General features: G+C 55.9%; 1 protein-coding gene across 4 annotated transcripts; it reads right to left on the minus strand.

Annotated features, from left to right (window-relative positions):
• Nucleotides 1-26,427, minus strand: PCDH1 (protocadherin 1). 4 transcript variants are annotated; one of them, XM_027042838.2, is made up of 6 exons: nucleotides 26,211-26,427; nucleotides 17,135-17,997; nucleotides 11,675-13,870; nucleotides 6,258-6,477; nucleotides 5,238-5,276; nucleotides 3,903-4,040 (listed from the first exon to the last, which is right to left on the minus strand). In XM_027042838.2, the coding sequence occupies exons 1-5, from the start codon at nucleotides 26,248-26,250 to the stop codon at nucleotides 5,251-5,253; spliced, it is 3,345 nt and encodes a 1,114-aa protein (XP_026898639.1). In that variant the 5' UTR covers nucleotides 26,251-26,427; the 3' UTR covers nucleotides 3,903-4,040; nucleotides 5,238-5,250. The 4 variants fall into 4 exon arrangements, with proteins under 4 accessions (XP_026898630.1, XP_053078363.1, XP_053078366.1 ...); XM_027042829.2 differs by lacking the exon at nucleotides 5,238-5,276 and having other exon boundaries at nucleotides 1-4,040; XM_053222388.1 differs by lacking the exons at nucleotides 5,238-5,276; nucleotides 26,211-26,427 and adding an exon at nucleotides 24,651-26,041 and having other exon boundaries at nucleotides 1-4,040.
• Nucleotides 26,428-27,569: the final 1,142 nt, after the last annotated feature.

A 27,569-nucleotide genomic window follows, 5' to 3' on the forward strand; every position in this document is an offset into this window, starting at 1 on the left:
TCCGGTTTTCACACTTTTATTGTAAAGCTCGGGAATAATTACACGGGTCTTCCATTGACAGCTCAGCAAACAAACCGGAAACGAACCGAACCGGAGGGGGTAGGGGCGGTGCCTGCGCATGCTCGCGGCGGGGGAGGGGGGTTCAGAGAAAGAGAAAGACAGAAAGAGACAGAAATCATTACAAATCAACGGGATTGTGCTCGCAGCGCCAGGGATGGGAGGCGAGTGAGGGCGGGGCGGGGGCCCTTCCCGGGAGGAACGAGGCGGTGGGAAGTGGCACGAACCAAGAGAAACACGACCCCAGTGTGGGCACCCGATGAGCCCAAAACCCCCCTCCCCGAACCCCACCCCCCAACACACGAGAGAGACACGGCCCCCCTCCCCACTCAGATAACCCGAGGAGACACAGTCTCCCTCTCCCCACGGGCAGACACACCCGCCCGGGAACCCCATGGGCGAGACACAGTCCCCCCTCCCAGAGAAGTCCCGCATGGAGACGCCCCCTAAGAGACTTTCTCATGGCCAACAAAAGCCCTCCAACACCAGGAGACAGCCCACACCCAGGGAAGAAATGGCTCCAGAGGCCGGGTCCTCAGGAGAGAGAGGTACCCCAGAGCCTCCAGGAGAAAAGACAACTCAGAGCTGCCCAGTCTCTTCCCAAAGTGCTGCAGGTCAGAGACACCCCCAGAGGAGAGATACAGGGAGGGCCAGAAACATCCCTTCCCAGACATGCTGCAGAGATAGCCCCCTTCCCTGGGAAGAGAGATGGCCCAAGACTGACATGCCTTAAGTACTCCCAGGAACCCTGGGAGGAAAACAGGCTCCCCAGAGAGCCTGGGTAGGGGGGAGACATGCTCCCATGGTCCCCAGAGGGAATACATGTCCCTCCAGAGACTCCCAAAGGGAGAGATAGGGCCTAGGGAGCCCCCAGAGGTGAGAGATGCCCCAGAGACCCTCCCCCAGGGATGTGAGACACGCTTCAGGGACCCCAGGAGAGGTCCCATATACCCTCCCCCTACCAAGAGACATGCTCTGAAGTAGGGGATTGGGGACCAACTAGGTCCCCTCTAGGAAGACACTGACTGGGTCAGGCTGGGTTTGAGGGGGTCTCCTCTGGCCAAATGTCGCCTATTTGTACATAAAACTGTACGCGACACAAGGCATTGGGGAAGGGTTTCACAGACCTAGGACCAATGGGGGTGATCCCCAGTGCTGTCACCCATCCCCTGCCCACCTTTGGTTTCACCTCTCGAGTGCCCAGGTGGTGAAAGACTCAGCACCCTGACCCCAACCAGGGGGCCAGGTCTCTGCCTTGGCCTGTGGGAAAGGGCTCCCCCTCTGTGCTTCTCAGCCCTCCCAGCCATCTGGGCTACCCCCTTCCTTCTGGCTTTTCCATTGTGCAAAATGCTCCTCTGCCCTTCCACTCAGTGCTCAGGGGTCTCCAAGACCAGGGCAAGGTGCCCAGGCCACCAGGGGCTTCCAGGGGAGTCCATTGACTCCAGGAATGCCTCCTGCCTGGACCACCCTCTCCACCAAGCAAATGGGCCTCATACAATCTTCTTGCCAGAATCCTGACCTCCAGGACCCAGGACAGCCCTTGAGGCTACTGCCCCACCAGCTGGGCACCTCATGTTACCAACTCCACCACTATTGCACCTGCCCTGTTTGTGCAGGGGAAGGGGGCTGTCTCTTTAATAAGCCCCCAGCCCACTTCTGGGCCTCCCCCAGGGAAAGGAGCCTTTGGCCAACCCCCAGACCTGGTTGCTGCCACCCCAGCCCACTCTACCCTCTTCCCTCAATAGAAGGGCTGTGTATGCTGAGGCCACCAGCCTAACAATGCTCTCCTTCCCAGCACTGTTACCCCAAGCCAAGTTAGGGGCAAGGAGCAGAGAATAGGGTGATTCTTCAGGCCCCTGGCTTTTCTAAGGTGGAGATGGGGTCTCTGGGGTTACAGGAGTCAAGACCCCAGCAGCACAGCTCCCAAAGGCACCAGACGACCCAGCAGCCTGTAACCACCCCCTCCCACCCTTGGGCTGCCCCCCAAGCTTAGACTAAGTCAAGCAAAGGCCATACCCTGAGTCTCCAGCCTCCCAGCCTGGGCCCCTGGGGAGCTGGAGAGGTATGGGCCAAGGCAGTGGGGGTTTCTGGAAGGGAGAGGGACTGAGGCTTTGAGATGGCCACAGTGGGAGATGGGGGCTCTGCAGGATGCCCCTCACACCCTGGCCCCCTGAGGTGCAGAAAGGAATCCCACCTCATCATGGCTGACTGGGCTTCTCTGCCCCCCAATCTCCCCACCCCCTCCCCCATGGGACCCCTGACCCTGGCAAAGGGAAGCCCAACTGGAAGAAGGGGGCCTGGAGCCCAGGGTGCCCTGAGGCAGCCCTTCCCACCCCCTGAGATCAAGGCAATGGTGGTTTTACAGGCTGACGGGTCAGTCATGGCAGGGGCTGGGGGTTGGGGGGCAAGGAGGGGGCAGGGTGCAGGTTCCCCCTGCTGGGGGCAGCGACCAGCCACCCCTTAAGCAAACCTTCCTGCTCCCAACTCACCCAACCAGGCCAGAGGCACAGTCATCCCACCCCTGTCCAGCTGCCCCCCACAGCCTCAGGGCCCCTCTGTGATGCTCATCTGGATGTGGGGGGGCCAGCCTGAGCAGGGATTCCCCCCCCCCAGGGCACAGCGCAACAGTTCCAAAAAAATAGAGATTTGTATTTTTAAAAAAAATTAAATAAAAGCCCAGCTCTGCTGATAGGCGAATGTTACCCCCATTCCCACCCCCACCCACCCACTGTTTCCCTGGCCTGCACCCCCATCCCACTACGGCCCCAGGGGTATTTACAACATGGAACAGTAGAGGCCTGGGGTGGGGGGCACTGCGGCAGGGAGGAGGGGGCACAGGGCAGCCCCCCCTCCGAGGGGTCCCCCAAGACAACACAACATCAACAAGAAAAGTTGCAAATCAGGCAGAAATGGGGACATCATTCCAAGGTCCTTATATACAGACACTGCATGACCAGTAGGGAAGGGGGTGCCCAGATGGGATCAGGCATGGGCATGTGGCAGGCAGGTGGGCCAGCCCAGGAGCAGTATAGGAAGACAAGGCCTCCGCCCCACTCCCACCCCCATCCCCACCCCACCTTTGGTAACAAAAGCCCTTCAGGGAGCCCCTGGGGGTCAAGAGTTTCCTCTGGGAGTTCCCAGGGAGAGGGGCTCCCCAGTTCAGCCCTGAAGCAGGGCCGGAATGGGGACATCCTGTCTCCACCCTAGTCGGCCATGCGAGAAACAATGAGTTAAAAGTGTGTTGCCCACCCTTGACTCCACCATCTGCCCGAAGTGAGGGGGTGCTCCCTGGAAGTTGAGAGAAGGGAGCCTAGACATTGTAGAGGAGCCCTCTTGGGCACCAGCTGGGGGGGAGCCCCATAAAGGGGAAGAAGGGCTCCCAGGGGCTGGGGGATGAAGTGAGGAGAAAGGACCTGGACCCTGCATGGGGGAAGGGCCTGCGTGGTCATGAGGCCAGTACTCACCCCCACGTAGGGCCCTGGCCAGGAAGTCCACGCTGGAGGGGTCAGGAGCAGGGCCCTGGAATGGGCCCATCTGGGAGCTGGCCGGTGGCTGGGGGAGGGGCATGGCCACAGGCCAGAAAGGGGCTCACAGGTAGATCTCGCGCTTGGCTGTCTGGGCAGATGCCGGTGTGGCTGCAGGTGGGAAGTCCGAGGTCTGGGTCAGGGGGATTTCCTCCAAGGTGGCCGAGTCCTTGCAGGAATCATGGCTACTGTGGGAGAAGGCACTGTAGGAGGGCAGGAGGCGCACGGGGGCCGTTTTGGTGTTCCGGTCTTCCGGGGGGCTGGGGCTGCCGGCGCCCACAGGCTCCTGCCCTCCTCGGTCCTGGTAAGGCACGAAGGTGGAGAGTTTGAGGGCGCTGCTCTTGGTCCGGCGGCTGGGAGACGACTGGCCAGGCATCCAGCATGTGTCGGAGTGGCCAAACTCGCTGCACTCCTGGGTACATGTGCCTGTCATGGCAACATCAGGCAAAGGGCGCAGGTCTGCAGGAGACAGTGGGGAGGACAGTCTTCAGGCAAAGAAACCTCATAAAGCTCCACTCCGTGGCTTCCCACAGGTGCCCACACCCTGCCTCAGAACAGGGTGTGCGCCCTCTTTGCCCACTGAGTTCACAGGTACACACACCTGCAAATAGACACACACCCTCCTACCATCCACCGCATGCTCTTCTCTCTCTCTTTCTCATACAATCTATCCTTAAATAGATGCGTTCCTCCATCCTCAGCCACCCCCCAGCTCTCCTATCAACACGCCCACCAAATCTGCCCTCAGACAGGTGCATAAACACAGAACCCATCTACACACCCCATCATCTATCTATCTCCAGACCGGCTTAAACGAGCAAATCTACCCTTAGGAGTGTGAAACCCCCATCCTCATTTAAAGGCACAATATCTCTGTCTGTCTGTCTCTCTCTCTCTCTCTCTCACACACACACACACACACACACACACTCCCCTATCCTCAGATAGGCATGGACACACAGATCTACACTGGGCATCTGAATCCTCAGACGAAGGTGGGCACATACCTTCTGAACCCCCTCAAACTCACCATGCTCCCAGCTGTCCTGGAACCCCACCCTTCCCCAGCATAGCAAGGCCCTTCTTTAAGGCCAGGGAGAGGGGATGAGCTTCTGTGTGGACAGTTCACATAGAAGCACACACCCAGGTACTCACAAGCACACTCATGCAACCCCTCCCCACCTCACTCCAGCCCCCTATGCCAACCACCACCCCTGGCCTAGCTCCGGCTCCCTGCCCAGAACACCCACGGGAACAGGAGTTGGCCGCCTGACATCAGTAGCCGGTGTGGTTGCTGGGCAGCGGGGGTCTCCATGGGAACGGCTGGGCCATGAGCACTTCCTGTCACAGTTGCCCCTGTCCCGCCCTTGCTCAGGGACGGTACCAGGCGGTGACCCTCCCTCAGGGACATGACTGAGCAGCACTGCCTGGGGCAGGGGCTCCCTTGGTACCACCCACCCTGGCTTGGCCTCCTGCCAGTGCAAGGTGAGGAGGGGACAGCTCTGTTGTTAACCCTCAAAGCACCAAGGCTCTTCAGCTCAGGGCAGAGTTGGGAGACCCAACTTGGCACAGAGCAGAGCATGGGCACTGGGTGGGCGGAGCTGGGTGCTGGGCCAAGTCCCACAGACCCCAGACCCCAGAGCAGCTCCCACATACCTGGCACTCCGCCTCAGGGCCTGCTCCGGCCAGCCGGCTCTGCGCGGGCACAAAAAGGACGAGATGGGCATGAGATAGAGCATGGAGGGGCATAGTGGGGTGGAGGGCCCTCTGAGACCTAGGGCCTGGGATGTCAGACAAGTGCCCTGTTCCTGAGAGCTGGGGAGTGGAACTTTTCATCGTTTTTGGGGGGGTAGTTTGGACAGAGGGAGGGGGCAAGACCCAAAGACAGCTATAAGGTGGAGAGTCTTTCAGTCCTAAGGGGAAGCTTATTCAGTCTCCCCCTCCACAAGCTACCATGGTTGCCTTCAGACACACACACATGCAATACGCATTACACAGACACACACATTTTGACAGCACACCCACCATCTATCCCCACACTGACCTCTGCTCTGGCCCAGACATCCCTTCTGCCATCACCCTTCAAACCCCTCCCAGACAAGCCTTTCCCCTCCCCACACCTCCCCGCTCCCTTTCCTCAGCTAAACCCTCTCCGGCTCTTCCTCTCAGGGGATCATCATACCCTTTTCTGAGCTCCTCATAGCATCCAGGGTCCCCTCCCCTTTCTCAAGGCCCTCTGACCCCATTAAAGGACCCTCATTACCTCGAGGTTCCCCCAAGATTCCCTCACCACCACCTGAGCCCTCTGGCCACCATTCTCCTGGTCCCTGTTCCCAGGAAGTCAGTATAATGTGGTACTGAACGCAAGGTCTTAGGAGTCAGAGAAGCCTGGGTTTGAATCCCTCCCAGCTCTGTCACTTCCTGCGTATTACTTTGGGCAAGTGACTCAACCTCTCTGAGCTCACCGTTACTCCATTACAAAGAGAACAATAAAGTTCTCAGATCAGAGAGAAGTTGTGAAGATTAAATGGGTATATGGCTGAAAGCACTCAGCACCGTGGTCACTGCTGAACACACAGCAGGAGCTCAATAAATGGAAGGTATGTTTAAACTCCGGTCACCATTCTCAGCTCCTGCCCACTCCCGGGGCGCCCTGACCGTGCTGGTGCTCCTCACCGTTCTCAGGGTGCTCCATCTCTCCTATGCTGCCATCGGGCGTCGTGCGCTCGTAGTGGTCCTCGGGCAGAGCCAGGGGGCCGAGCCGGGGTCCCGAGGACGACTTGCTGGACGGCGTCTCAGACTCCTCCAGGCCACTGTCATAGTAACTGTGCTGGGACGGGTCCTGCAGCTCCTGGGCCTGACTGGTGGCGGAGAATGTGACGCGGCGGTGAGGTAACTGCGGGGACAAGGAGTGTCACTGCTGGCAGGCGGGCTGGCCCCAGGGGGCCCACCACCACCGCGAACCCCAGCCCCTGCCAGGCCTGCCCCAGAGCTTCCAGTCCCCCAGGCCTCAGCAGCACCCGAGAGGAGGCCCAGCCCCCCTAGCAACAGCAGAGCCCCCAAGAAAGCACAGATGCCAGTCGAGGACTTCCCCTTAATTCTAGGACAGCTCCCAGGATAGCCAAGGCCACACTGAAAGTCCCAACACAGCATAGGCCCCGGTGTTGTTAGAGCCCCCAGGCTACCACAGTAAGCCTAATCCAGTACAACCACTCACCGCCGCACAGCTTCCCAGTATTGCCACAGCCGTTAATTCTAGAACAGCCCACACCAGAATAGCACAATACCAGCCAACTCCCCTAATTCCAGCATAGCCTTCAAACACGAGCAAGCTTCCGATTTCTAGAACAGCTTCCTTAAAGCAGTATGAACTCTTTGTTCCAAAACAGCTCACCGATACCAGAACGGTTCCCTAATTTCCAAATAGCATCCCCGAACTTCAGCTCCTCACCTGTCTCATTGCTCTGTAACTTCCCATTGCCTCCATCCAAATGAGATCGCAAGGTCTTTCTGATCCTCTGTTCCTACCCCTGCTGTGTGTTGCTGCCGGCTGCCTCAGGACTCCCTCCTGCGTCCCCTCCCACTCAAGCCCCTTGTCCCCACTTCATCCCCCTCTACAGAGGCCTGGGAATGGAAAAAGGTGGGAGGGAAGAAGGAAGGGGAGCCTGATAACAAACCAGGGCCCCTTGGGGGTGGGGAAGCAGAACAATGGAAACTCCTCCATCCTCCAGATCAGGAAAACAGTATTAACTGTAGAGGGTAGGGCCCAGGAGGACCTGGGCATAGGGGGATGGGCCTGGCATCCATCAGGAATTAGGAAGGCGGGCCTCAAATGGATTCTCCTTCTAGGAAATGGGAAGGAGCTTCTGGGAGGGGTTGTGGCTTGGTGGAGCCAGGACTTAGAAGCTTGAACTGGGGGTTGGGATAGGGGCAGTGGAACCGTGACAGGCGGCTCCAGGCAGCCCTGTCTGCCTGCCACAGGTTAATGATCATCCCAGGAACCTGGCAACCTCAGCTTGGCACTTGGCACCACCAACCAGTCACCCAAACACCCACCTGGGACTGCCACTGATTTTCCTGCCAACCAGAAATCAGGAGTTGTGGAGGGTGTAGACCCACGGTCCCTGGAAGCTAGGGGTGGGAGTAGCTCAGGCCAGGGCTCTCCTGGGGCTGAGTCTCCAGGCTCCCTCCAATCCTCTAAGACTTCGCTGGTGCTTTGTCTTTATTCTAAAGCCCTCAATAGGAACTTATCAACAAGGCCAGAGGAAGGGGTCCTGAGTTTGCAGACCCACCCTCCTGATACCATAATAATCTCCATCCCATCCAAGGCAGTTGGGGTGGTGACGGGAGCTGTCAGGACAAGGAGCCCTGAAGCTTTTGGGAAGGCAGCCCAGAACTACCTTCCCATCTTGGCTCCCACCTCGTCTTCAGGAATAGGCAACCCTTCTTGGGATCCATGTTGTTATCCAAAACACCGAATGGTCTGGGTGATGACAGACGAGGTCCCCAAAATGGACCTGGACATTTGGGGCTGGGATGTTGTAAAGGAGCATCGTCCACCTGGTGTTGAAGTGAACAGTCTCCAGGAGGGGGTCTGTGAGGCACAGGGACATCTGGTTGTCAGGTGCTTCTCCTTCCAGTTTTCTCCAAGATGACAGCCAGTAACTCTCCCTCCCCAAAGAACCTACTACATTTGGTAATCCAAAGCTTCAGACTTGCCTACTAGGCATGCCCTTGGTCTCTTTTGCCTTGGATTCTTTTTTCTGTAAAATGAAGGGTTGGATCATACTCAACCCTAAACATTCCCTGTAATTCTTATCACTATCAAATCTTAAAAAGCCTAGATCCCAAATCTCTCTGACTCCAGTCCTGAAGTTCTAGACATTTGCTGGGTATTTCCTATTGGCCATCCCTACTGGTCCTTCAGATTCAACAAATCTGAAACCAAATTCTTCTTTTTCTTTCACCAGCTTATGCATGGGCAGCAACTTCATCACTGTCCCATCACCCAGACACAGAAGGAAAATGTTTACCTGGGAATCCTGGTAGGTGTCATACTCATTCCCCCTCCCTACCCTATATCCAGTCATCCTGTGAGCCCTACAGGTTGTTTCTCCCTAGGTTTAGCCAAATCCATCCATTCATTGTTCCCACTGCCACCATTTTAGTCCAGACCTTAGAGTTTCAGTCTTGTACCTTCACCTTTACCCCCTTTATATCCACCATACGTTCCACTGGACTTTCTAAAACTCAGTTCATCCAAAACTCATGAGCTTTTTCAGGGGCTCCCATTTCCTGTTCAGGAACTTCTGGCATGGCATCTGTGTCACCTACAACCTACAGTTCTTCCCATCTCCTCTCTCAGCTCTCTTCTATAGCCTTCATGCCAACCAGAATATTCCACTTCCTGCCCTCTCCCTGTCCCCAAGTTGGCCATGCTCACTGCTGCCTCAGGAGCTGGTTCCCTTGGTTGAACCTCCTGCCCAGCTCCTGCTCATCACTGAAGAGCTGGCTCAAGTTTGACATTTTCCTTCCAGGAACCCACTCCCATGTCCTCTGCAGGTGTTATACTGCGTTCCTCAAAGAAAGGGAGGGGGCACTATGGTCAAATAAATTGGGAAAACCCAGAGTTATACAAAGTGTAACAGGCTCCCCCCAGTTCTCACAGGATTGGCAGAGCCTTTAATAGGTTAATGTGACAGTGCATCTCTTACTCCCCAAACTAACTTAAGCACAGGACCCCTTCTGTATAGTATTATGGAAAAGAGCAGACTCTGGAAGTCAGATTTCCTGATGCTTTCCGTTTGAATTCTGACTCCATCGCTAACTAGTTTTCACTTCTGGAAAATGAGCATCATAATGACTTATGTCACAAAGACTTATGAGCACTGAAGGAGCTAATTCACATAAAGTGCTGAGTAGGGTACATTGTACCTAGTATAAGGTAAAAAAAAAAAAAATGGAAGCATCTAGTTGCAGAAGTTATAGTGGGACAACTTGGAAAAAGCTTTACTATGTCCCACTCGACATTTAAGATTCTCAGTTGCCTCATCTTTTGCCTTGCATGTGTCATACAAATACGACCATTTCCCTTCAGGGTCTAGTACTACGCTGACCACACAGTAGAAACTTGGCCTAGGTGTTTCAGTGGCAACCATGGTGTTGTGGTTTGGTTGTGTCTGAATGTTGGGAGATGTGCGATGTGGCTCCGTGGATGTGTTGGGTTGCAGCTGAGTAAGGGATAATCCCTCAGCTGTTGGGAAATAAAAAGAGATGAAGAAGCTAAAGGGAAAAGAGAAAGATGCACCTGGCAGCAGCAAGCATGGGAACAAAAGAGAAAGAATGGTTGGTCAGGAGTTGCTGGAGGTCCCCCTAGAGATGCTTATTTGTCCAGGTGAAATGACATGAAACTAGATTTCACTTGCCCATGCCCCACTCCTCCAAAGCCCCCAGGAGTTTTTACTTTGGGGGTACGCCCAGGGCATTGGGGAGTTTGTGGACAGAATCAGGGTAGAGAGCTGGCGCCTTGAACCTCCTGGGAGTGTCTCAAGGCTCTTCAGTCACCATGGAGATGCATTGCCTCTGGCCTCAGAGACTCTCCCAGGACCTGAGGCCCCTCACCCAGGCTTTAGCCCCTGTCCCCCTTGGGCACAGCCAGAGACAGGGCAGACCCAGGAGAGCAAGAAGTGAGAGATGGAGAGAGAGAGAGTGAGTGAGAGCCAGCAGCCCAGGGGTGGCCAGAGCAAGGAGCTGAAGGAAGGGAAGTGAGGAGGGGTAGGATTAGGATACCTCAGCCTCAGTCAGAAGGGAGCACCCTAAGAGTGGGGATACAGAGCAGGCCAAATCCAAAGAACCTCAGGATTCCCTCCCGTCTCCCTGGGCCCTCCCTCCCAGTAGCCCAGGCTGGCGATCATGGTGAGGACATGCAGGGCAGGGCCCAGTAATTGTTGGGAATTGAGTGCTGTTGGGATGAAACAGCTGGGAAAGGGACTTGGAGAGACCGTGCTCTGGGGGAAGGTGGCTGGTATAATCAAGGGCGGGCAGTACTCCTCGCTGTACTCCTCCCTCACCCGGTGCTCTGGCCTGAGCTCTGTCAGGGACTGCTCAATGTGAGCAGATTGGAAGGGTCAAGTCTCAGCCAATGGACAAAGGGCGGGACTTGGGTGCATTTCACTTGGGTGCAGCTGCCCTTTCTTGGCGCAGGACGTCATTCCTAGGGAGAAGGCTTCACAAACATGGGATGAAGGGACATGCTGTCAGATGTGGGGGTAGATGGGATGACAGTAAATTAAGATAGGGTTGGGGTTGAACACAGGTCTAGGAAGTGGGAAGGGGCAAAGAGAAGGGATGGGGAAATTGGGTGGAAACCTAAGGACAAAGGGCTGTTTCCAGTCTCTCTCACTCCTTCTCTCAGTTCCCAGAAAATAAGAAACCAAAACTCCAAAAATAGAGAACTTTATTGTCAGAGGTAAGTGTTTGGGTCTGGGGAAGGGGAGCTGGGGCCCAGCCACAGGAGCCTGGGGTGGGGAGGAGGCTGACACAGCACACCTAGAGGCACAAATAGGAAGGCCCCTTCCCTGACGGAGTCCCTATCAGTTACCCCCTAGGACCCCTGGTCTCCCTGTTTCCCTTCTAGAGAAGCACCAATGGCGGGTCTCAGCTAGAGACCCAGGTTTGGAATAGACTTCTTCACTTCCCTCCCACATCTTCTGCCTTCAAACCCCTCTGCTCACCCACCCATCAGCCCCCACGAGCTAGACCAGGTGGGGTCTAGTGTCTCGGGATTTGACAATCACAGGCTTCTCCCAGTGGGGCGGGGGCAAGGAGGAGGATGCCACAGAGCACACCCTCCCTCAATTTTCACTAAGCCTAACGCTCTGAGCCTGGGTGAGGCAGCAGTGTCATCACCAAGGCCCCAGCATCCCCAGATCTTTGGTCCCACCTCCCACCACTGGCTCGGGTCGGCCCCTACGGGCTGGTGAGCACACAGGTCTGATACACCTGCTCTGTCACTCCCATACCTCAGTCCAGATGGCCCCATGATAGGGGTGGGGTAGGGGCTGGGGTGTGCTGAGCCGCAAGGGCTGGCCTACCTGCTTGCTGGGGTATTTGGGGGGGTTGGTGCGGTAGCTGTAGTCGGAGTACTGCTCAGAGCCTGTGGACGTGGTGTCACCTGTGCCCACGAATGTGTTTGCGGGTGGCAGGTCCTGCACCACCTGGTGCTTCTTGGAGGCCGAGGGTGACTGGGGCTGCAGCTGGATGGAAGGCAGTGGGGAGTTAGAGCGGTAGTGGCGGCCCAGGTCAGGGCTGCCCGGTGGATAGTTGAGGGGCAGGTGGATGCGGGGGCTGTCCCCAGGGGCGTCGCTCATCAGATTGAACTTGAGAGATTTCTGCAGCCCGGCCTCGTCCTCATCTTCCACTGGCTTCACAGGCTTTGGGGACTTGCTCTTCTTGCCCTTGCTTTTGTTTCCCTTGGAGGCTTTGCTGCTGGGCTTGGGGGCATACAGGTCCTTGGTCTCCTTCTTACCGGCCTGGTAGCCACTCTTGGCTTCCCGCTGCCGGCAGTAGCGCACGAGCACTGCCAGGGCAATGAGCAAGGCCACAGCCACAACACCAGCCACCACACCAAAGAGGATGTTGCCACGCTGCTTGGAGCGCTCGTATTCCGGGTCCCCAGCAATGTCGATGTCCAGTGGCGTGTCCAGGCTGTGGCCCAGCAGGGTCTCTAGCAGGGTGCGGTTGGCCAGGGTCTCGTTGACATAAAGGTGGACCAAGGCTGTGCCATAGCGTGGGGGCTTGCCACGGTCACTGACCTTTACCACTAGGCGGTGCAGCCCGTGGTGGCGCCGCTCAATCTCCTTCTCGAGGGTGATGGCACCTGAATGTGACCCGATCTGGAAGAGTCCGTAAGGGTTGCCACCAGCAATGCTATAGGTCAACTCAGCATTGACACCAGAGTCAATGTCCTCAGCTGTCACCTGGCTGACCGTCTCACCAAGACGGGTCTGGGGGGTCAACAGCCGGTGGGAGGTGTTGGAAGGGGCGGTGATAAAAGGTGCATTGTCATTCTCATCCAGCACGTTGATGGTGACACCAACATAAGCTGAGCGAGGTGGGACACCGCCATCCACCGCCTTCAGCTGGAATGTATAGGTGCTTTGCTGTTCCCGATCAAAGCTCAGGCTGGAGAGAATCGTGCCCGTGCCATTCTGAATAACAAAGTCACCATTGTCCTGCTCCACTGTGAGCTGTACCCGGGCATTCTCCCCCTTATCCCCATCAATGACGGTCACCATGCCCACTGGACTCAGTGCCGGCATGTTCTCCATCACTGAGAAGTTGTAGCCGCTCAGCATAAACTTGGGGTCATTGTCATTGCAGTCCAGCACGTTGACGAGGACGGTGGCTGTGCCCTGCAGGCTGGGGCTGCCCCGGTCGGCTGCCACCACCTTTAACTCATAACTGTCCCGCTGTTCCCGATCAAGGGATGTCTTCACCCGGATCTCTCCAGTCTCAGGTGAGATGGTGAAGAGGCCCTTGGCGGCTGGCTCAGGCTCCAGAGAGTAAACCAGCTCAGCATTAGAGCCCGAGTCAGCATCACTGGCAGTGACTTCGGTGACCACTTCACCTGGCTTGTTGTTTTCTGGGAAGGCAACCTCAGTGACGCTCTGGGTGAAGACAGGTGCATTATCATTGACGTCTACCACCTGTACCTTGAGGGAGTTGGTACTAGAGAGTGGGGGGTTGCCAGAGTCCACGGCCACAATCTCTATGGTGTAGTCTTTGACCTTCTCGTAGTCGAGTGGGGTGGTGGTCTGCAGGAAGTACTTCTTTTTGCTGTCACTTCCCGTCTCACTGGCCTGGCGTAGCTGGAAGGGCACATCACCTGCCACCACACAGGTGACAGCTGCATTCTCTCCCTCATCTCGGTCAGATACCTGTACCAGGGCTACAGCTGTCTCCTCTGCCACATCTTCTGAGATGTTCGCCATCCCGTCTTGATGGGTCACCAACCCTATGCCCCGGATCTCAATGGTGGGGGCATTGTCGTTCATGTCCTTCACAGTCACCACCACTTGGGCGCGGGCACTCTTGGGGTTGGTGCCTCGGTCCTTGGCGAGCACTGAGAAGCGCAGGGTACTTACATCTTCACGATCCACAGGGCCCTGCACAGTAATAAGTCCAGTGTTCCTGTCCAGTCGCAGAAGACGCCTCACCACTTCAGGCGCCTGGTGGAAGGTGTAGTCAATCTCCGCATTGGCACCTTGGTCCGAGTCATTGGCTTTCACCTTCAGGGCAGGGGAGAAGAGGAAAACAGGAATGAGTTAGTCTGGGGATAGCAAAGTCAGGGACACGTGTGCTGCCTTTCCAATGAGCACAGCAGATATAATTCATTGAACATGTCACCATTTCCAAAAGCAGCACCTATACTGCCCTTTTCCCAACCCTGACATTGTGGCAGGTATCACTGATCTATTTCCCGGAGGAGCACAGATGCAGCCTGCAAATCCTCAGCAGCGCTACAAGCAACTAGTAGAGATGGGATGGGGCATAATTCAACTCTGCTTACCATTCCTGTTCCAGTGTGCCCAAATATGGGGATGAGGATCCAGCTAGCAACTGGGGCAGCCCTTCCAGCCAGTTAAACTGGCCTTCAACCCTTCTGGAGAGCTGGAAAGGTGTGAGTAGTGGAAATGGCATGTATGCATGACATATGTGTATAACATGCACACATGCACACACATGTGTTACAAGACTGGGGTTATTATTGTGTGAGAAGGTATGTGTTTGTGCGCTTGTGTATTTGCACACAAGTAGAGCCCCACATGCCCCACCTGGAGGCCACAGGTGAGGGGATTTCTTTTGAAAGGAGCCAGGTGGGGATATGGGTCAGAATGAGCCTGCCAGGCCCCTGCTCTCTCAAACCGGGGAAACCTGTTTCAGCAGCTTCTTCCCTCCTGCCTGGCCCTGGCTAGGCACCAACTTGAGGAATCTGGGCGGCCGAGCTGCGGCCAACAGGGAGGGGTTGGTGCAGGCCACAGAGCTTGCTGGCAGTGGGCTGGGATCCCAGCACCAAACAATGAACTGTCTGTCCCTTTGCAGTGGGCACGCCCTCCCACGCCAATGCCGACGCATACTCGGCCCAACTCTACAAATATGGGTGGTGATGGGGCAACAGGAACCTGGTGGGAATGGCTATGAGGTACCACTGGTCAGGGAGAAACAGAGGGTTCGAATTACATCACAGCCAGACAGAACGTGACGGCAGTAGGATGTGGGTGTTGGGGATAAACAGACAGGTATAACCTGGCGGAGTCTGAGAAGCACAGTGGACGAGTCCTGGGTTCAAATCCCAGCTCCATCACTTTCCAACTAACTATGTGACCTTGGGCCAATTACTCAACCTCCTCAAGCCTCAGTCTACAAAATGTATAAAATGGGGATGATAATAGAACCTATCTCACGGGGTTGTGGTGAGAATTAAGTGAGATAATACTTCTAAAACTGCCTAACACTGCCTGGCACGTGGCAAGAGCTCCCTAAATAGCATCTATCCCTCTTTTTTGTTTTGTTTTGCTTTGTTTTAGAGAGAGAGAGCATGAACTGGGGAGAGGGACAGAAGAAGAGAAAGAGAAAAAGAGAAAAAGAGAGAGAGAGAGACAGAGAGAGAGAGAGAGAGAGAGAGAGAGAGAGAGAGAGAGAGATGTAAGCAGGCTCCATGCCCAATGCAAAGCCCAACACAGGGCTCAACCCCATGACTCTGGGATTATGACCTGAGCCGAATTCAAGAGTCAAATGCTTAACCGACTGAGCCACCCACACACCCCAACATTCATCCCTCTTTTTGTCCATCCACCTGTCCATCTCAGAAAATTTGTGCTAACACAGTGCTGGACACCACATCTGGTGGGCCCTCAAACCACGGCTAGTCTCCTCTCCTTCTGGCTGGGAACCTCTTTCAACAGTGGAGACACCTGGGCAGGGCTTCCTAGCAACCTGGTATTTGCTAACCCCTGTGAGAGCCAACCTGTTTCTTCTCACCAACTGCCCTGTCCCCAGCCTATCTGTCCCCTACCTTTTCATTATGATTTCCACCTCTCCCTGTCTCCAGACTGGTCACCCTGCTTCTTATCTACCCGTCTTGCCATCTTACCTCCCTTTGTCTGGATGACTCTTCACTCCTGTGTCTGTTTCCCTCCCCGCCTTTTTGAGTTCTTCCTGCCTCTTTCCCATTGCTTGTCCTTTCCCATCCTCTCTTTTCTGCCCTTCCTCTAGCCCCATCTCTGCCCTGCTCTCTTGCTTCAGCCCACTGGAAGGGGATGTAAGCTGTTACATGCATAGGCTTTAAAGCCAGACTGCTGGATGGGGTCAGGGTGGGATGTGAACACATCAGCTGGGTGAGATCAGGTGAGTTTCCAAATCTCTATGGGCTCAGTTTCCCATCAGTGAAATGGGGATAATGCTTACCTTGTACTGTAAGGATTAAATGACATAATACACATAGTGTGTTCAGAACACTGCCTGGCACCCAGGCTGTTATTATTCACCATCTCTGATGGTCTGTCTCCCTATTCTTCCTCAGTCTCTCTTCTACACGTTCAAGTCCACCAGCCTCTTAAAAAAAAAGGACAGGACTGAAACTCCTTCCCATGCCCTGCTTCAGTTTAAGGATACAGAATGAAGGGTTTCCCAGGATGGTAACGGTATACAGGGCAGGCTGTGCCCTCCTCAGCTCCCTCACTTCAAAGACAGACAGCTTCAGCCCAGGGGGAAGGAGAAAGGAGCTGGGGCTGGCAGGAGGCCAGGGCTGAGATGACAGCAGGAGATACGCCCACCTGTCTGCAGGGACGCTTTCTTTGCTCCCTCCCAGGCCCTGGCTCCACCAAGCTGCCCAAGCCCCTGGGGCAGTTCCCATGGAGAAGCGTGCTGAGAACTTCAGTAGAAGCAACCGACCCTCCATTGTACCAAGCATCCCATACTCAAGAGCACCCTGTACCAGGGAAGGAAGCTGGTGTACAGACAGACATCTGACTGCAATTTTCTAGAACTGTGAGGACTCACTTGGCTAAAATAATCTCATTCGACTGTCAGGGAGAGGCAAAGTAAGGCTCTGTCCTCTAGTTTCAGGAGAATCTCATGTGGCTAAAGGGCCATTGGTTGGGAAGATATTCTCATCTCTGGAGAGACTGTTCTTGTTCCAACTTGGCTCACTCAGCTGGGGAGGAGAATATCATTTGGGAGGAGATTTCACTTCTCAGAGGTTTCCCCAACTTGAGTCGGCCTTGGGAATGAGTGGGGGGGGGGGGCGGATTGCTGTTCATATGCTATCTGTGCTATGCTATGTCACTCTAAGTAGCTTGATAGAGGAAAACCATATCACCTGCTGGGGTAGGGTGGGGCTTATAGGAAGATCTCACTGGGACTGGGGAAAAAAGCTCTTACCACAGTACCCTGGCAGTTTCCCCTTAAGTAAAGGGAACATTCATCAGGCTGGGTTGGGCTCCCATTTCTAAAGGTGGGAACCCTAACAGTTAGATGGAGGGGCCTCTCACCTGGATGACTGAGTGGCCTATGGGGCTGTTCTCAGACAGCTCAGCCTCATAGGAGGGCCGCTCGAACTTGGGGGCGTTGTCATTGGTGTCAAGCACAGTGACTCGAAGCAGGGCACTGCTGGCACGTGGGGGGCTGCCACCATCCTGCACCTTGATGGTGAGGTCATAGGAATCCCAGCGCTCCCGGTCCAGGTTGCCCATCACGATGAGCTGTGGCTGCTTCCCCTCCTGGTCCTCTGCCACCTGAAGCCCAAATAGCTCCTGGGCCTCGGGCCCGGCCTGCAGCTCATAGGACGCCACACCGTTGGGGCCAGCATCACGGTCAGAAGCCACCGGGATGGGGAAGAGTGAGCCGATGTTGGTGTTCTCAGGGATGGGTAATGTGATGACTGGCGAGGCGAAGTTGGGCGTGTTGTCATTGATGTCCTGTACCTCTATCTGGCCCTCTAACAGCCGGGGACTGCCATTCTGCACGAGGTCTGTAATAGACACCTCAAACTCCAGGATGCAGGGCTCACCGGGGAGCTGGTTCTGGCATTCACGGAGCCCCTCGCGGTCGATAGAGGTCTCCGTGGTGAAGATGTCTCCCGTCTTGCCATCCACCCGCAGGTACGGGGCGCCTACCTCTAGTTTGTACAGGTGGCCCATATCTGGAAAACCGTAGTCAGCTGCGAGGCTCCCAATGAGGGTGTTGGGTGGCTGTTCCTCCAGCACCTTGTACACCACCCGAGTGGCATGGCCTGGGGATGCGGCCAGCAGAAGCAGCAGTGTCAGTAACAAGGGAGGCAGCAGCAACTGTTGCCTCCCAGGGCCTGGGCTAGGCCTCAGGGGCCCCATCCTGGCAGGCTCTAGAATCAGGAGGGCTGCAAGGGGAAGAGGCAAAACAGGAGGTCAGCTGGGAGGAGGAACCCAAGCCAGCCCCTGACTCTCCCTCTGCCACCTATACACTAACCCATGAGGAGAGCTCAGCTCCAGCCCAGAATCCTGATTCCAAAACCCGGAACCCTGAGTTTCACCCACAGCTGGGTGTAGCAGCAGTGTCTGCCCCAGCTGGAGGAGCAGGTAAGGGGCCTGGAACAAGTCTAGAGCAGCTCCCGCCCATGGAACGCCCTGACCCTCCTGACACTCCCTCCTCCCTGCTCTCTATTCTGTGCTTTGCCCAACACCTCCTTCTCACCAGCATCCTGCCTTAGTCACCCATGGTAATTACCCTGATACTGAGATACAGAGAGACAGCAAGTGGAAGGGGAAGGCCTTAAGCAACCCCCCACATACATGGTAGGAAAGAGACACAGGCACCCCTTACATTCCCCAGACCCCACAAGGAGGGCCACTCAGGATGGCTGGAGAGAGTGGGAAGGACCTCTCATTTCTCTTCCTTCTGAAATGCCAGTCAATATATGTGTATGAGATGTGACATGTCAAATGCCTTTTTTTTTTTTAATGTTTATTTACTTACTGAGAGAGAGAGAGAGAGAGAGAGAGCGCGCACAAGCAGGGTAGGGGCAGAGGGGGAGACACGGAATCCGAAGCAGACTCCACACTGTCAGCAAAGCCCCACTCCAGACTCGATCCCACAAACCGTGAGATCATGACCTGAGCCAGAGTCGGACGCTCAACTGACTGAGCCACCGAGGCACCCTCAAATGACTCATTTCTGACAATGATCACCTACAGTGCCCAATGCTTTCACCCGCATGGGGGACCAGCTGAAACTAGGCACCTATCAAGGCTTGGAGATAGCTGGAGTTGAAGAGAAGGAGTTAGCCACCCACCTCCCCTCAGACACACGCTACGCTGGCCAGTTCCCAGGACTCCAGCTCCTCCCTCCCTCCCCTACTTCCACTGTGGGCAGACTAGACACTGACAGGTGTGTGGAAGAACAGTGTAGAGGTTAACACTGGGGTCAGGACTGTGGTCAGGGCTGACTAGCCCTGGAAGTGGCATCGGGAGCTGCCCTGGCCTGTCTTTAGCAACTGCGAGCCCAGCAGGTCTAACTGGGACAGAACTGCCAACCACACCACCAGCCTCTCCCTGACCACTCCCCTCCAGGCCCTATGTAGAGTCTCTCAGTAAACATCTGGCTCCTATTTGACCCCTCTCCTCACAGACATCTGGCTCCTATTTCATACCTTGCCCCTCCCCCCTTAACTGGTCCAGTCGCATCTCAGACATGCTTCTCCATGCCAGCCCCCAGGTCCTTCCAATTGGAGTCCCTGTGTGTCACAGCCAACCACAAGCTGCACTCCCATCACCCCAATAACTCACTTCTGCCCATCTCTTCCAGCTTTGAGGCTATGCATTTGCAGACCCCAGCCAGACCTACTACTGTCCCAGTCTTGACCCCTTCTTCCTCTAGGAGGCCATGGCCAGCCCCTCTATTAATAAATCCAAAGTCAAGCATTTCCTGCAGAGGGCTCAGGATCACTCTCCTTTTCCCACCTCCCCATTTGCACCTGAAGTACCTGCCTCCCACCTGGAAATCCTACCCAGCCTTGTCTTAGATGGCACCTATCCCACCAAAGGCAGACTCTGGTCCCCCAAGAAGCCTTCCCAGGCCTCTCCAGCCCATGGTGACCTCTCCTTTCTCCAACTCACAGCCATTATTGTCTGCTCCAATCCTGTGGCAATGAATCACTGAGCTCTCTGGGACACCGCCCTCCTGCCTGTGTTGTTCAACCCCAGTACTGTGCACCTATTGCTGCATTCTCTGGCTCTCCAGGCAAACGCCAAACTTCCTGAAGGTAGGGCCAGGCTCCCTACATTCATCTCCCTGCCCCAACCCACGCACCTTCACAATGATGGGCACCATGCATTCAACAAATGTTTATTGTGACTTACAACATGCCAGGCTCTGTCCCAGGCACTGGGACACAACAGCATACAAGATAGACTCAGTCTGCTACCGTGGAGCTCACAACAGTTCTACCTCAATGACTATTTGTCAATCTTGTTTGGTTGTAATCATTTGGCACATGTAAGGCTGCGGGATGGAAAAGACATCAGACAGTCTGAGGTGAACCCTAACTGCCCATTTCCTGGCTGCTGAGCAGGAGGAAATGATTTAGAGCTTCAGTTTCCTTATCTGTAAAATGGGAATAATACTACCTATTGTCTAGGGAGTTTGAAATTTTGTGGGCTAAATGCCTAGCACACAGTAAATAGTCAACAAATGCTCCCTCAAAGCACCTACAATTGTAGTTATGTGACTGTTTGGGAAGTAATTTGTCAAATGTCTTTCCTACAAGACTGAACATACAGCAGGAGAGGCTCTGCTTTGTTTGCTCCTACATCCTCAGGACGCTGCTCTGGACCCAGGACACAGCAGGCACTCAGAAAGAGGTCTAGAGTGACTATTTTAGCTCCCAGGCTTAGCTTATCCTGGCACTTTCTGGGTGGTTACTGCTTATTTCCTTACCCAATTCCCTTACTCCATTGAGAACCTACCGGGGTCAAATTTAATCCCTCTCTGTTTAGGTCCACAGTAGACTCTTAGCAAATGTTCACTGAACGCAGATTCCCTACACAAGTCAAACACTTGACTTCCTTCACATAGCCTTCCCGAACCACACCAGCTCCCACCGTCACTCCTTGACAGTAAGGTGCTCAGAGTGTGTGAGGCTGCTATCAGATTAGTGTGTGTGCTTGTTCTGAGTTGCAATCTTAATCTCTGTAAAGGAAGGAGGAATTTATCTAATGCCCCATGTGGAACCATCCTCCCATCGCTTCCCCTCTACCTGCATGGACCTAGCACAAGGCTCATCTTACTTTCAAGCTCCAACCCAATCACACCTCCAATGGACTCTCACCAAAGAACCTCATTCCCTGCTGGGTACCTGAGCCTCTGTCCCCCCATGGGGGTGGGAGGGGAACAGCACACACACACACACACACACACACACACACACACACACACACACGATGGAATCCTCTTGCACACCAATTCTATGCATAAATCTTGGGAGGGTGTGGTTATATGGGAATTACCCTAAACCTGACACAGAGGAGAAATAAGGCAGTGACTGCTTGCCTCCACTCACTCTCTTCAGAACAGGGATTCTTAACCTTTTTAGATCATAGCCCCCTTTATGAATTTTATGAAACCATGGTGCATATTTTTCCAAGAAAAAAATGAATGCTCACACATTTTGGCTATAAATTCAGAGGTCTGTGGTCTGACAGAGTCAGGGTGATTTTGATTTGTAGCGGCTCCAATAGCTACAGGCTAAGCCCTTCCTTCCCCCTCTCAGGGTCACAATACACAGTTCTAACCCCTCAGGCCTCCCAGGCAGTGCACACAGTAACCACCCCCTACCCCACCACACACACACACATTTTTTTCTCTCTCACTCATTCACACTGTTACCCTTAGGAGATCCCTTACCTCCATCCAGCAGAAGAGTCAGGAAAGGACTGTGGTATACAACTTCTGAGTTGGAAAGAGAACCACAGAGGAATATCCAAGGCCAGGAAGGTATAGGGAAGAAGGTGTTTTTAGGAAGTAGGAATTTAGGGGAACATAGGTTTGGGGGTGTGGCTACACACAGTGAGGGCCAGAGTTGAAGAAGCTTTAAGGCCCATGAAGTGCCTGGAAAGTTGCTTTAAAATGATGCCCCCACCCCAGGAATTCTGATTCTAGGGGGAGGGACCTAGAGAACACCCCACCCCAGACAGCAGGATACAATATCAGGAAACACTAGGTCCCTGGAGTTAAGAAAGAAGTGCAAATTCTACAGTCGCCTTTACCATCATCATCACTGTCATCACTATCATTATCATCCCAGTTAACACTCCCTGAGATTTTACTCCATTTGCATACATTATCTCATCTAATCCTCCCCACCCTCTGAAACGGGTACTTTATTATTACCCAGCTCCCCATGGTACAGATGATAAAATTGAGGCTCAGAAAGAATAAGGAACTGTCTCAGGTCACAAAAGTAGTAAGTGAAGAGTCAGGACGTGGGAAATAAGAATGTCTCTTCAAGGCCCAGAGTCTGGGGGGGAAAGAAAATCAACAAAGGTCACAGAGGCTAGAATGTGTTTGCTATGTAGCATCTCCTCCCTCCCTCCCTCTCCCCACTCCGAGCTACCAACTTGCCTGGAAAGGAAAGAAAGAGAGGGCTTGGGGTTCAAGGACTGAACCCCAAGCCTCCCAGGCCTCCCCCCCCCCCGCCCCCGACCATAGGGCGCATGCCATCCTAGGGATGCAGGAGTCAGAGGAACCAGGACCAGCAGTGAGGCAGCCCTAACCCTGGCCCCCATCATCCCTGAACTTTGCTCAGGTGGTTGGTTATTGGGAGTCATTAGTCCCAGGCGGCAGCTTTTGAAGTGATTAGCATCTTATCTGCCCTTGCCCAGGCACTGGCTGCCTTCCTGGCAAGGGTGTCCCCACCTCTGCCCAGTGACATAGGCACCCTGAGAAGCAGAGTTGCAGCATACACAGTGATTCATTCTTCTCAGGCCTGAGGAGTGCAATAAGGTATGAGGGGGCAGAGTCCAGGGAAGGCCAAGGAAAACGCCATCTGTGTCAACATCTGGGGAGGGAGGAGAATAGCAGTGAGGGTTCACCTGGAACCTTCAGTTTCAGTCCACCTCAGGGACCATGGTCCACTTTCTGATGAATGCTAAAACACTTAGAGGCAGCACCAGGTCAGCTCTGACCCCCACCCTTCTTACCCCTGCACTGTTACACAACAGCCACTACCACCGGGGGCAAAAAAAACCAACAACAAACAAACAAAAACCACAAAGGACAAAGCCAACCTCTGGGAGAGTAGGGTAAACAAGCAGGGCTGTGTGGGGTGGAGCTGTTCAGAGACTTCCCACAGTGAACAAGTGCACAGCCCTCAGCTCCTCTCCCTTCTCTTTCACAACCCTCTATTAGCCTCTGCAGGGCTTCCAGGCACCTGCATTCTTGAGTCAGATTGTTGGGCTCAAACCCTTGCTCCACCACTTACTTCCTAGCTATATGACCTTGGCCAGGTGACTTCACCTTTCTGAACCTACTTCCATATTGTGGAATGGAAATAATAAATTCTGCCCCTTGGAAGGTATCTGGGAGAATTAAATGAGATCTGTGGCACTGAAGTCTATTACATTGTAAAGGACAGATATATATACATACATATAGCATTTTATTTCCAGCATCAGGCACACAGTAGGTGCTCACTGGTTCAGTAAATAAATGCACCCATCCCCTACCAGTTGAGCAGACCTATGAAGACAAGGTTGGTGTCTATCTTACCACTGTATTGCATCCTCACCACCCACCATGGGCCCTGGTGGATAGCAGGTGCTCAATGCATCGTTGAAAGAATCTCACTCTGCAGCACCAGCTATCCTTGCTCAAGGTAGGGGTAGCCCTCACCCCATATCAGAAGAGCCTTCTCCATCTCCTCCCCATCCCCCTCCCGACCCCCCACCCCCACCCCTGCCCCCGCCCCCGCAGGCCTTCTCCTGGTGCTTCCACCCCTCTCCTCCCAGCAGTAAGCTCACTATTTCTATCTAGCCCAGATCCCCTGACCGAGTAGCCACAGCAGCATCAGCCCCTCTGCTAGGAAGATACCAGACCAGCAAGACACCCTCTTCCAGATGAAGTCACTTGCTGAATTGGGTCGGAGGAGAGGGGAAACACGCTGCTAGAACTGCAACCAGATCTGCGCCTCTACTACACTACCCCTAGGCCATCCCTGGAGGCCCTTCTCATCCCTCTCCCCCATTCCACCCCACGCCCTGGGCTACTTGTAATTACAGATTTCAATCCTCCTAGACCTCTACGTCAAGAAACTAGCCCCCACCTCTAGGCTGTCACAAACACCTTCGGGGCGACCTCTTTCCTGGCAGCTACGGGAGGTTGGCCCAGAGCAGGTAATGGAAGGCCCCCAGCGTCTTCCGGCAAGGTGTCCTGGACTCCATCGCCGGGGCAGCCTCCTGTCTACACCTCCGTGGTCAGCGGGCGCTCCCCGCACACACCCAGAGCGTGGGCATCTCCTCCCGGAGGACGCAGTCGTGTGGTGGTGGGGAACGGCTGTTCCTCCACCATCCTCGGACTCAGGCGGCCCCACCCCCATCCCAGCGACGCAGGGCCTCCGGGAGCTCAAGGCGAGGCGGGGGAGGGGGGAGCGGTGAGAACGTGCCTCGGCTAGCGGGCCCCTTGCGCCCCCGGCCCCAGCGGCCGCCGCGGGGAATCCCTCCTCCTCCGCGTCTCGGCCCTCTGCCTAGGGTCCCCTGCAAGCGGGCGCCGGCGGGAGCCGAGCAGCGGGCGCCGGGAGGGGGCGGGGAGCGAGCCGGCGCCGGAATCACAAAGCGTGGCGAGCCAAGCCGGGTGGGGACATTCTCCAGGAAAGGACCCTCTCCAGGCTAGCAGAAAGGGGTCTTTGCCCCGCACTCAATCCTCACAGACCTCAACGCCTCACCGAATACTTCCAGCTAGAAGAAACAGTCGTCAATCACTGCTGGGGAAACTGAGGCCAGAAGTCTGGCTCCCGAGGGTGGCTGAGTCCGTCTCGCCTACCAATTTTGTTCCAGCGCGTGCAGCGATCTCCCTTCGGGCCGCAGGGCCTTGCCCGCGCACACGACTCTGGCCTGTAGCCGGCACCCGGCGGAGGGGGCGTCCAGGTGTGAGAGGGACACAGGTGTGCGGGACCCAGGTGTGCTGTGGACCCAGGTGGCTCGCAGAACGCAGCTAAAAGGCCCGAGGAGGGTCGCAAATACCGCCGCAGGCTTGCACCCTCTGCAAAGGGACCTGGGGCCCTGAAGCCCAAGGGAGCCGGGGTGGCGCGGCCTGCCAGTCCAGCCTGTTCCGGGAATACCCGGCCAGGGCTGGCCGCGGAGTGGGGGTGGGGGAGACGCAGGCAGGGAAGCCGGTCCAGCCAGCCCCCAGGGTTCCCGCTGTGCTGATATTTACAATAACAATGTCGTGATTAAGATGAAGGGGCGCTGGGGGCTCGCCGGACCGCCCAGCGGCTTCCCAGGACGGAATCTGGCCTCGTAGGGAGAGGGACTGAGTGTGTATTTGTGTGTATGGGCTGCAGGTGTAATGTGACACTGTTGGTGTAAGGTGTGTGTGACACCCAGTGTTAAGATGTGTGAAGCAGTAGATTCAGTGTTTGTGCCCGTGAGGCGCCGCTGTAGGTTCTACTTTCTGTGTTAGGGTGTGTGCCATCAAGGCGTGTGCTGAGACACTAGGCTTGTGTGTTTATGTGGGTGCAGTTGAGGGGGGCAAGCGAGACCTGTGTTGTGTTATCTATGTTCTGGCCAAGGAGTGCGTAACATATTTTATGGTAGGGTGTGTTCCTTAAAGGAATATGTATGTGAGAGGCTAGGTTTTGAGTGTTCGTTTGGCGAACTGTGGCTGTGACACTCGTACATGAGGGCACGGGATTGTGTTTGTGTGTCCATGTCGCCGAATGTCACACCCGGTTATGTTCTGTCGCTCTGTTGTGGCCAAGGGTTGTGTGTCCGTGCTGCTGAGCGTGCAGACGCTGAAGCGGATTATGTGCTAGTGACGGTGCCCCAGTGGGCGCTGGTGTGCGGGAGGTATGTCTGTGTGCATATATGTACGGATGTATGTATGCATGTACATATGTCCGTGGTCTGGCCCTCTGGTTGCCCGCGGGGAGCTTGAAGCACCTAAGTGATCCGAGCTGGTCGCCCAACAAGTGTGTGTGTGCGTTGTGTATTAGGGTCCTTGCTTGCTTGGTCCTCGGGGAGCCCCCCCCCCCTCAAACTGGGGGCTGCGCGCTTCCCCCAACCACCTCGGTTCGGCGCGCTCCTAGAGTCGCCTTATTCCCCGCGGGTCGAAACGCGCAGGGGTGCGGAACGCCGAGGCAAAGGTCCGGTTCAGCACCCCCTCTCCTCGCTCCGCTCCTCGCCGCGGACTTTGGAGGCCAGGGTGCCCCGGCCGTAACCCCCAGCCCAAGCTCTCAGCCGCCCCCACCTCAGCCCCAGCGCGCTGAGCACAGCCTGGGCCCCCGTGGCCTCGCTCCGCTGAGCGCCCCTCCCTCAGCTCCCGCCGGCTATGGCCGCTCCTGGCCGGGAGCCGCCGCTGCCTCCACCGCCACCGGATCCTTACCCGCCTCGGGGCACCGCCGGCCGCCGGCCCTGCTGTCCATGAGCCGCCACCGGCCCCGGCCCGGGCTGCGGCTCGGCGCGGCTCGGCACGGCTCGGGCTGGCGCTGCGGTTCAGGCTCCGGCTCCGGCTGGCTCTGGGCACAGCAGCCCCGGCGGCTTCGTGTCCGCGCCGCGCTCCCGCTCCCCGAGTGTGTGAGGCGGCGGCGGCGGCGGCGGCGGCGGCGGCGGCGGCGGCGGCGGCGGCGGAGCCAGCAGCGAGCGGAGCGCACAGCCCGGCCCGCCCCCTCCCTCCCCCTCCCTCCTGGCCCGCCCGCCTGCCTCCCGCCCGCCTCCCCGCCCTCACTCCCCCCCCCCCCCGGCCGGGAGGTGGAGCTCGGGACCGCTCTGGTCCCTCCGGGAGGGGACCCCGAGCACTGCTCCCCAAAGCCACGACTCCCCTTCGCTATCTCCCCACTACCCCGGGCCCGGATACACAGGCAGTACCCCTCCCTGGCTCTTCACCTTGCACTTATCCCACTAGAGCCCCCATCTGGGACCCCTCCTGAATTCCCTTCCTAACCTCACTCAAACACCTGTCCCCTACCCTGCCTCTTGGGAAGTTGGGGCAGGGGAAATGTCTCCCCCAGTGCCTTCTTCCCTGGAGGGCATCCGTTCCTCCAGATCCACCTTCTTCCCGACCAGACCCCCAGATCACCCCGCGTGGCCCTCCCTTCCCATTGCGCTCCGGGGAAGTCCACCCCTCCCCCTCTGGCCGAAGCCGCAGAGCGGTCAGCCTCTGAGGCCGCAGCAAGCCGTGGGGGTGGGGCTATGGAGGGGACCTTAGGAGGGGGAGGGTAATGTGACCCGGGGGCTCCTCTAGAATGAGGATGGGGGATATATACAAGAATGAGAATGAGGTGAAGAGGTGAAGCGCCGGAGCTTGGGCTCTTCGAGGGTCCCCCTATCACCTGCCCTCAGGGCGGGATGGAATTGTGGCCCCACATATTTACCAGTGACATACACACATTCACAGACTCACACGGGTCTCTGCCCCACAAGGCCGCTCAGTGTCAAGGCCTGTGTTACACGCCCTCGCAGTGCCACACGCTCCCTGTCACACTCACACTCACCGAGTCACACACGGTGTCACACGCCGTGTCTTACACACTCCTATTCTGGTTTCTCCCTCTCAGCTCTGGCTCTCTGGCGCCATCTAGAGGTCTCTGAGAAGCTTGGGAACTCCCTTTCCTGTGCTCAGGGTTTGGTATCCCAGGATCCAAAATGCTCCACTTCAATATGACCTCCTGCCTTTTGCCACTTATAAGCCTAGGCAGGGTGTTCTAGGTCAAAAGAATGAGGAAGACTATCCCTGGCAAGGCCT

The sequence above is a fragment of the Acinonyx jubatus genome, chromosome A1 (genome assembly GCF_027475565.1).
Source record: "Acinonyx jubatus isolate Ajub_Pintada_27869175 chromosome A1, VMU_Ajub_asm_v1.0, whole genome shotgun sequence".
Lineage (NCBI taxonomy): Eukaryota > Metazoa > Chordata > Mammalia > Carnivora > Felidae > Acinonyx > Acinonyx jubatus.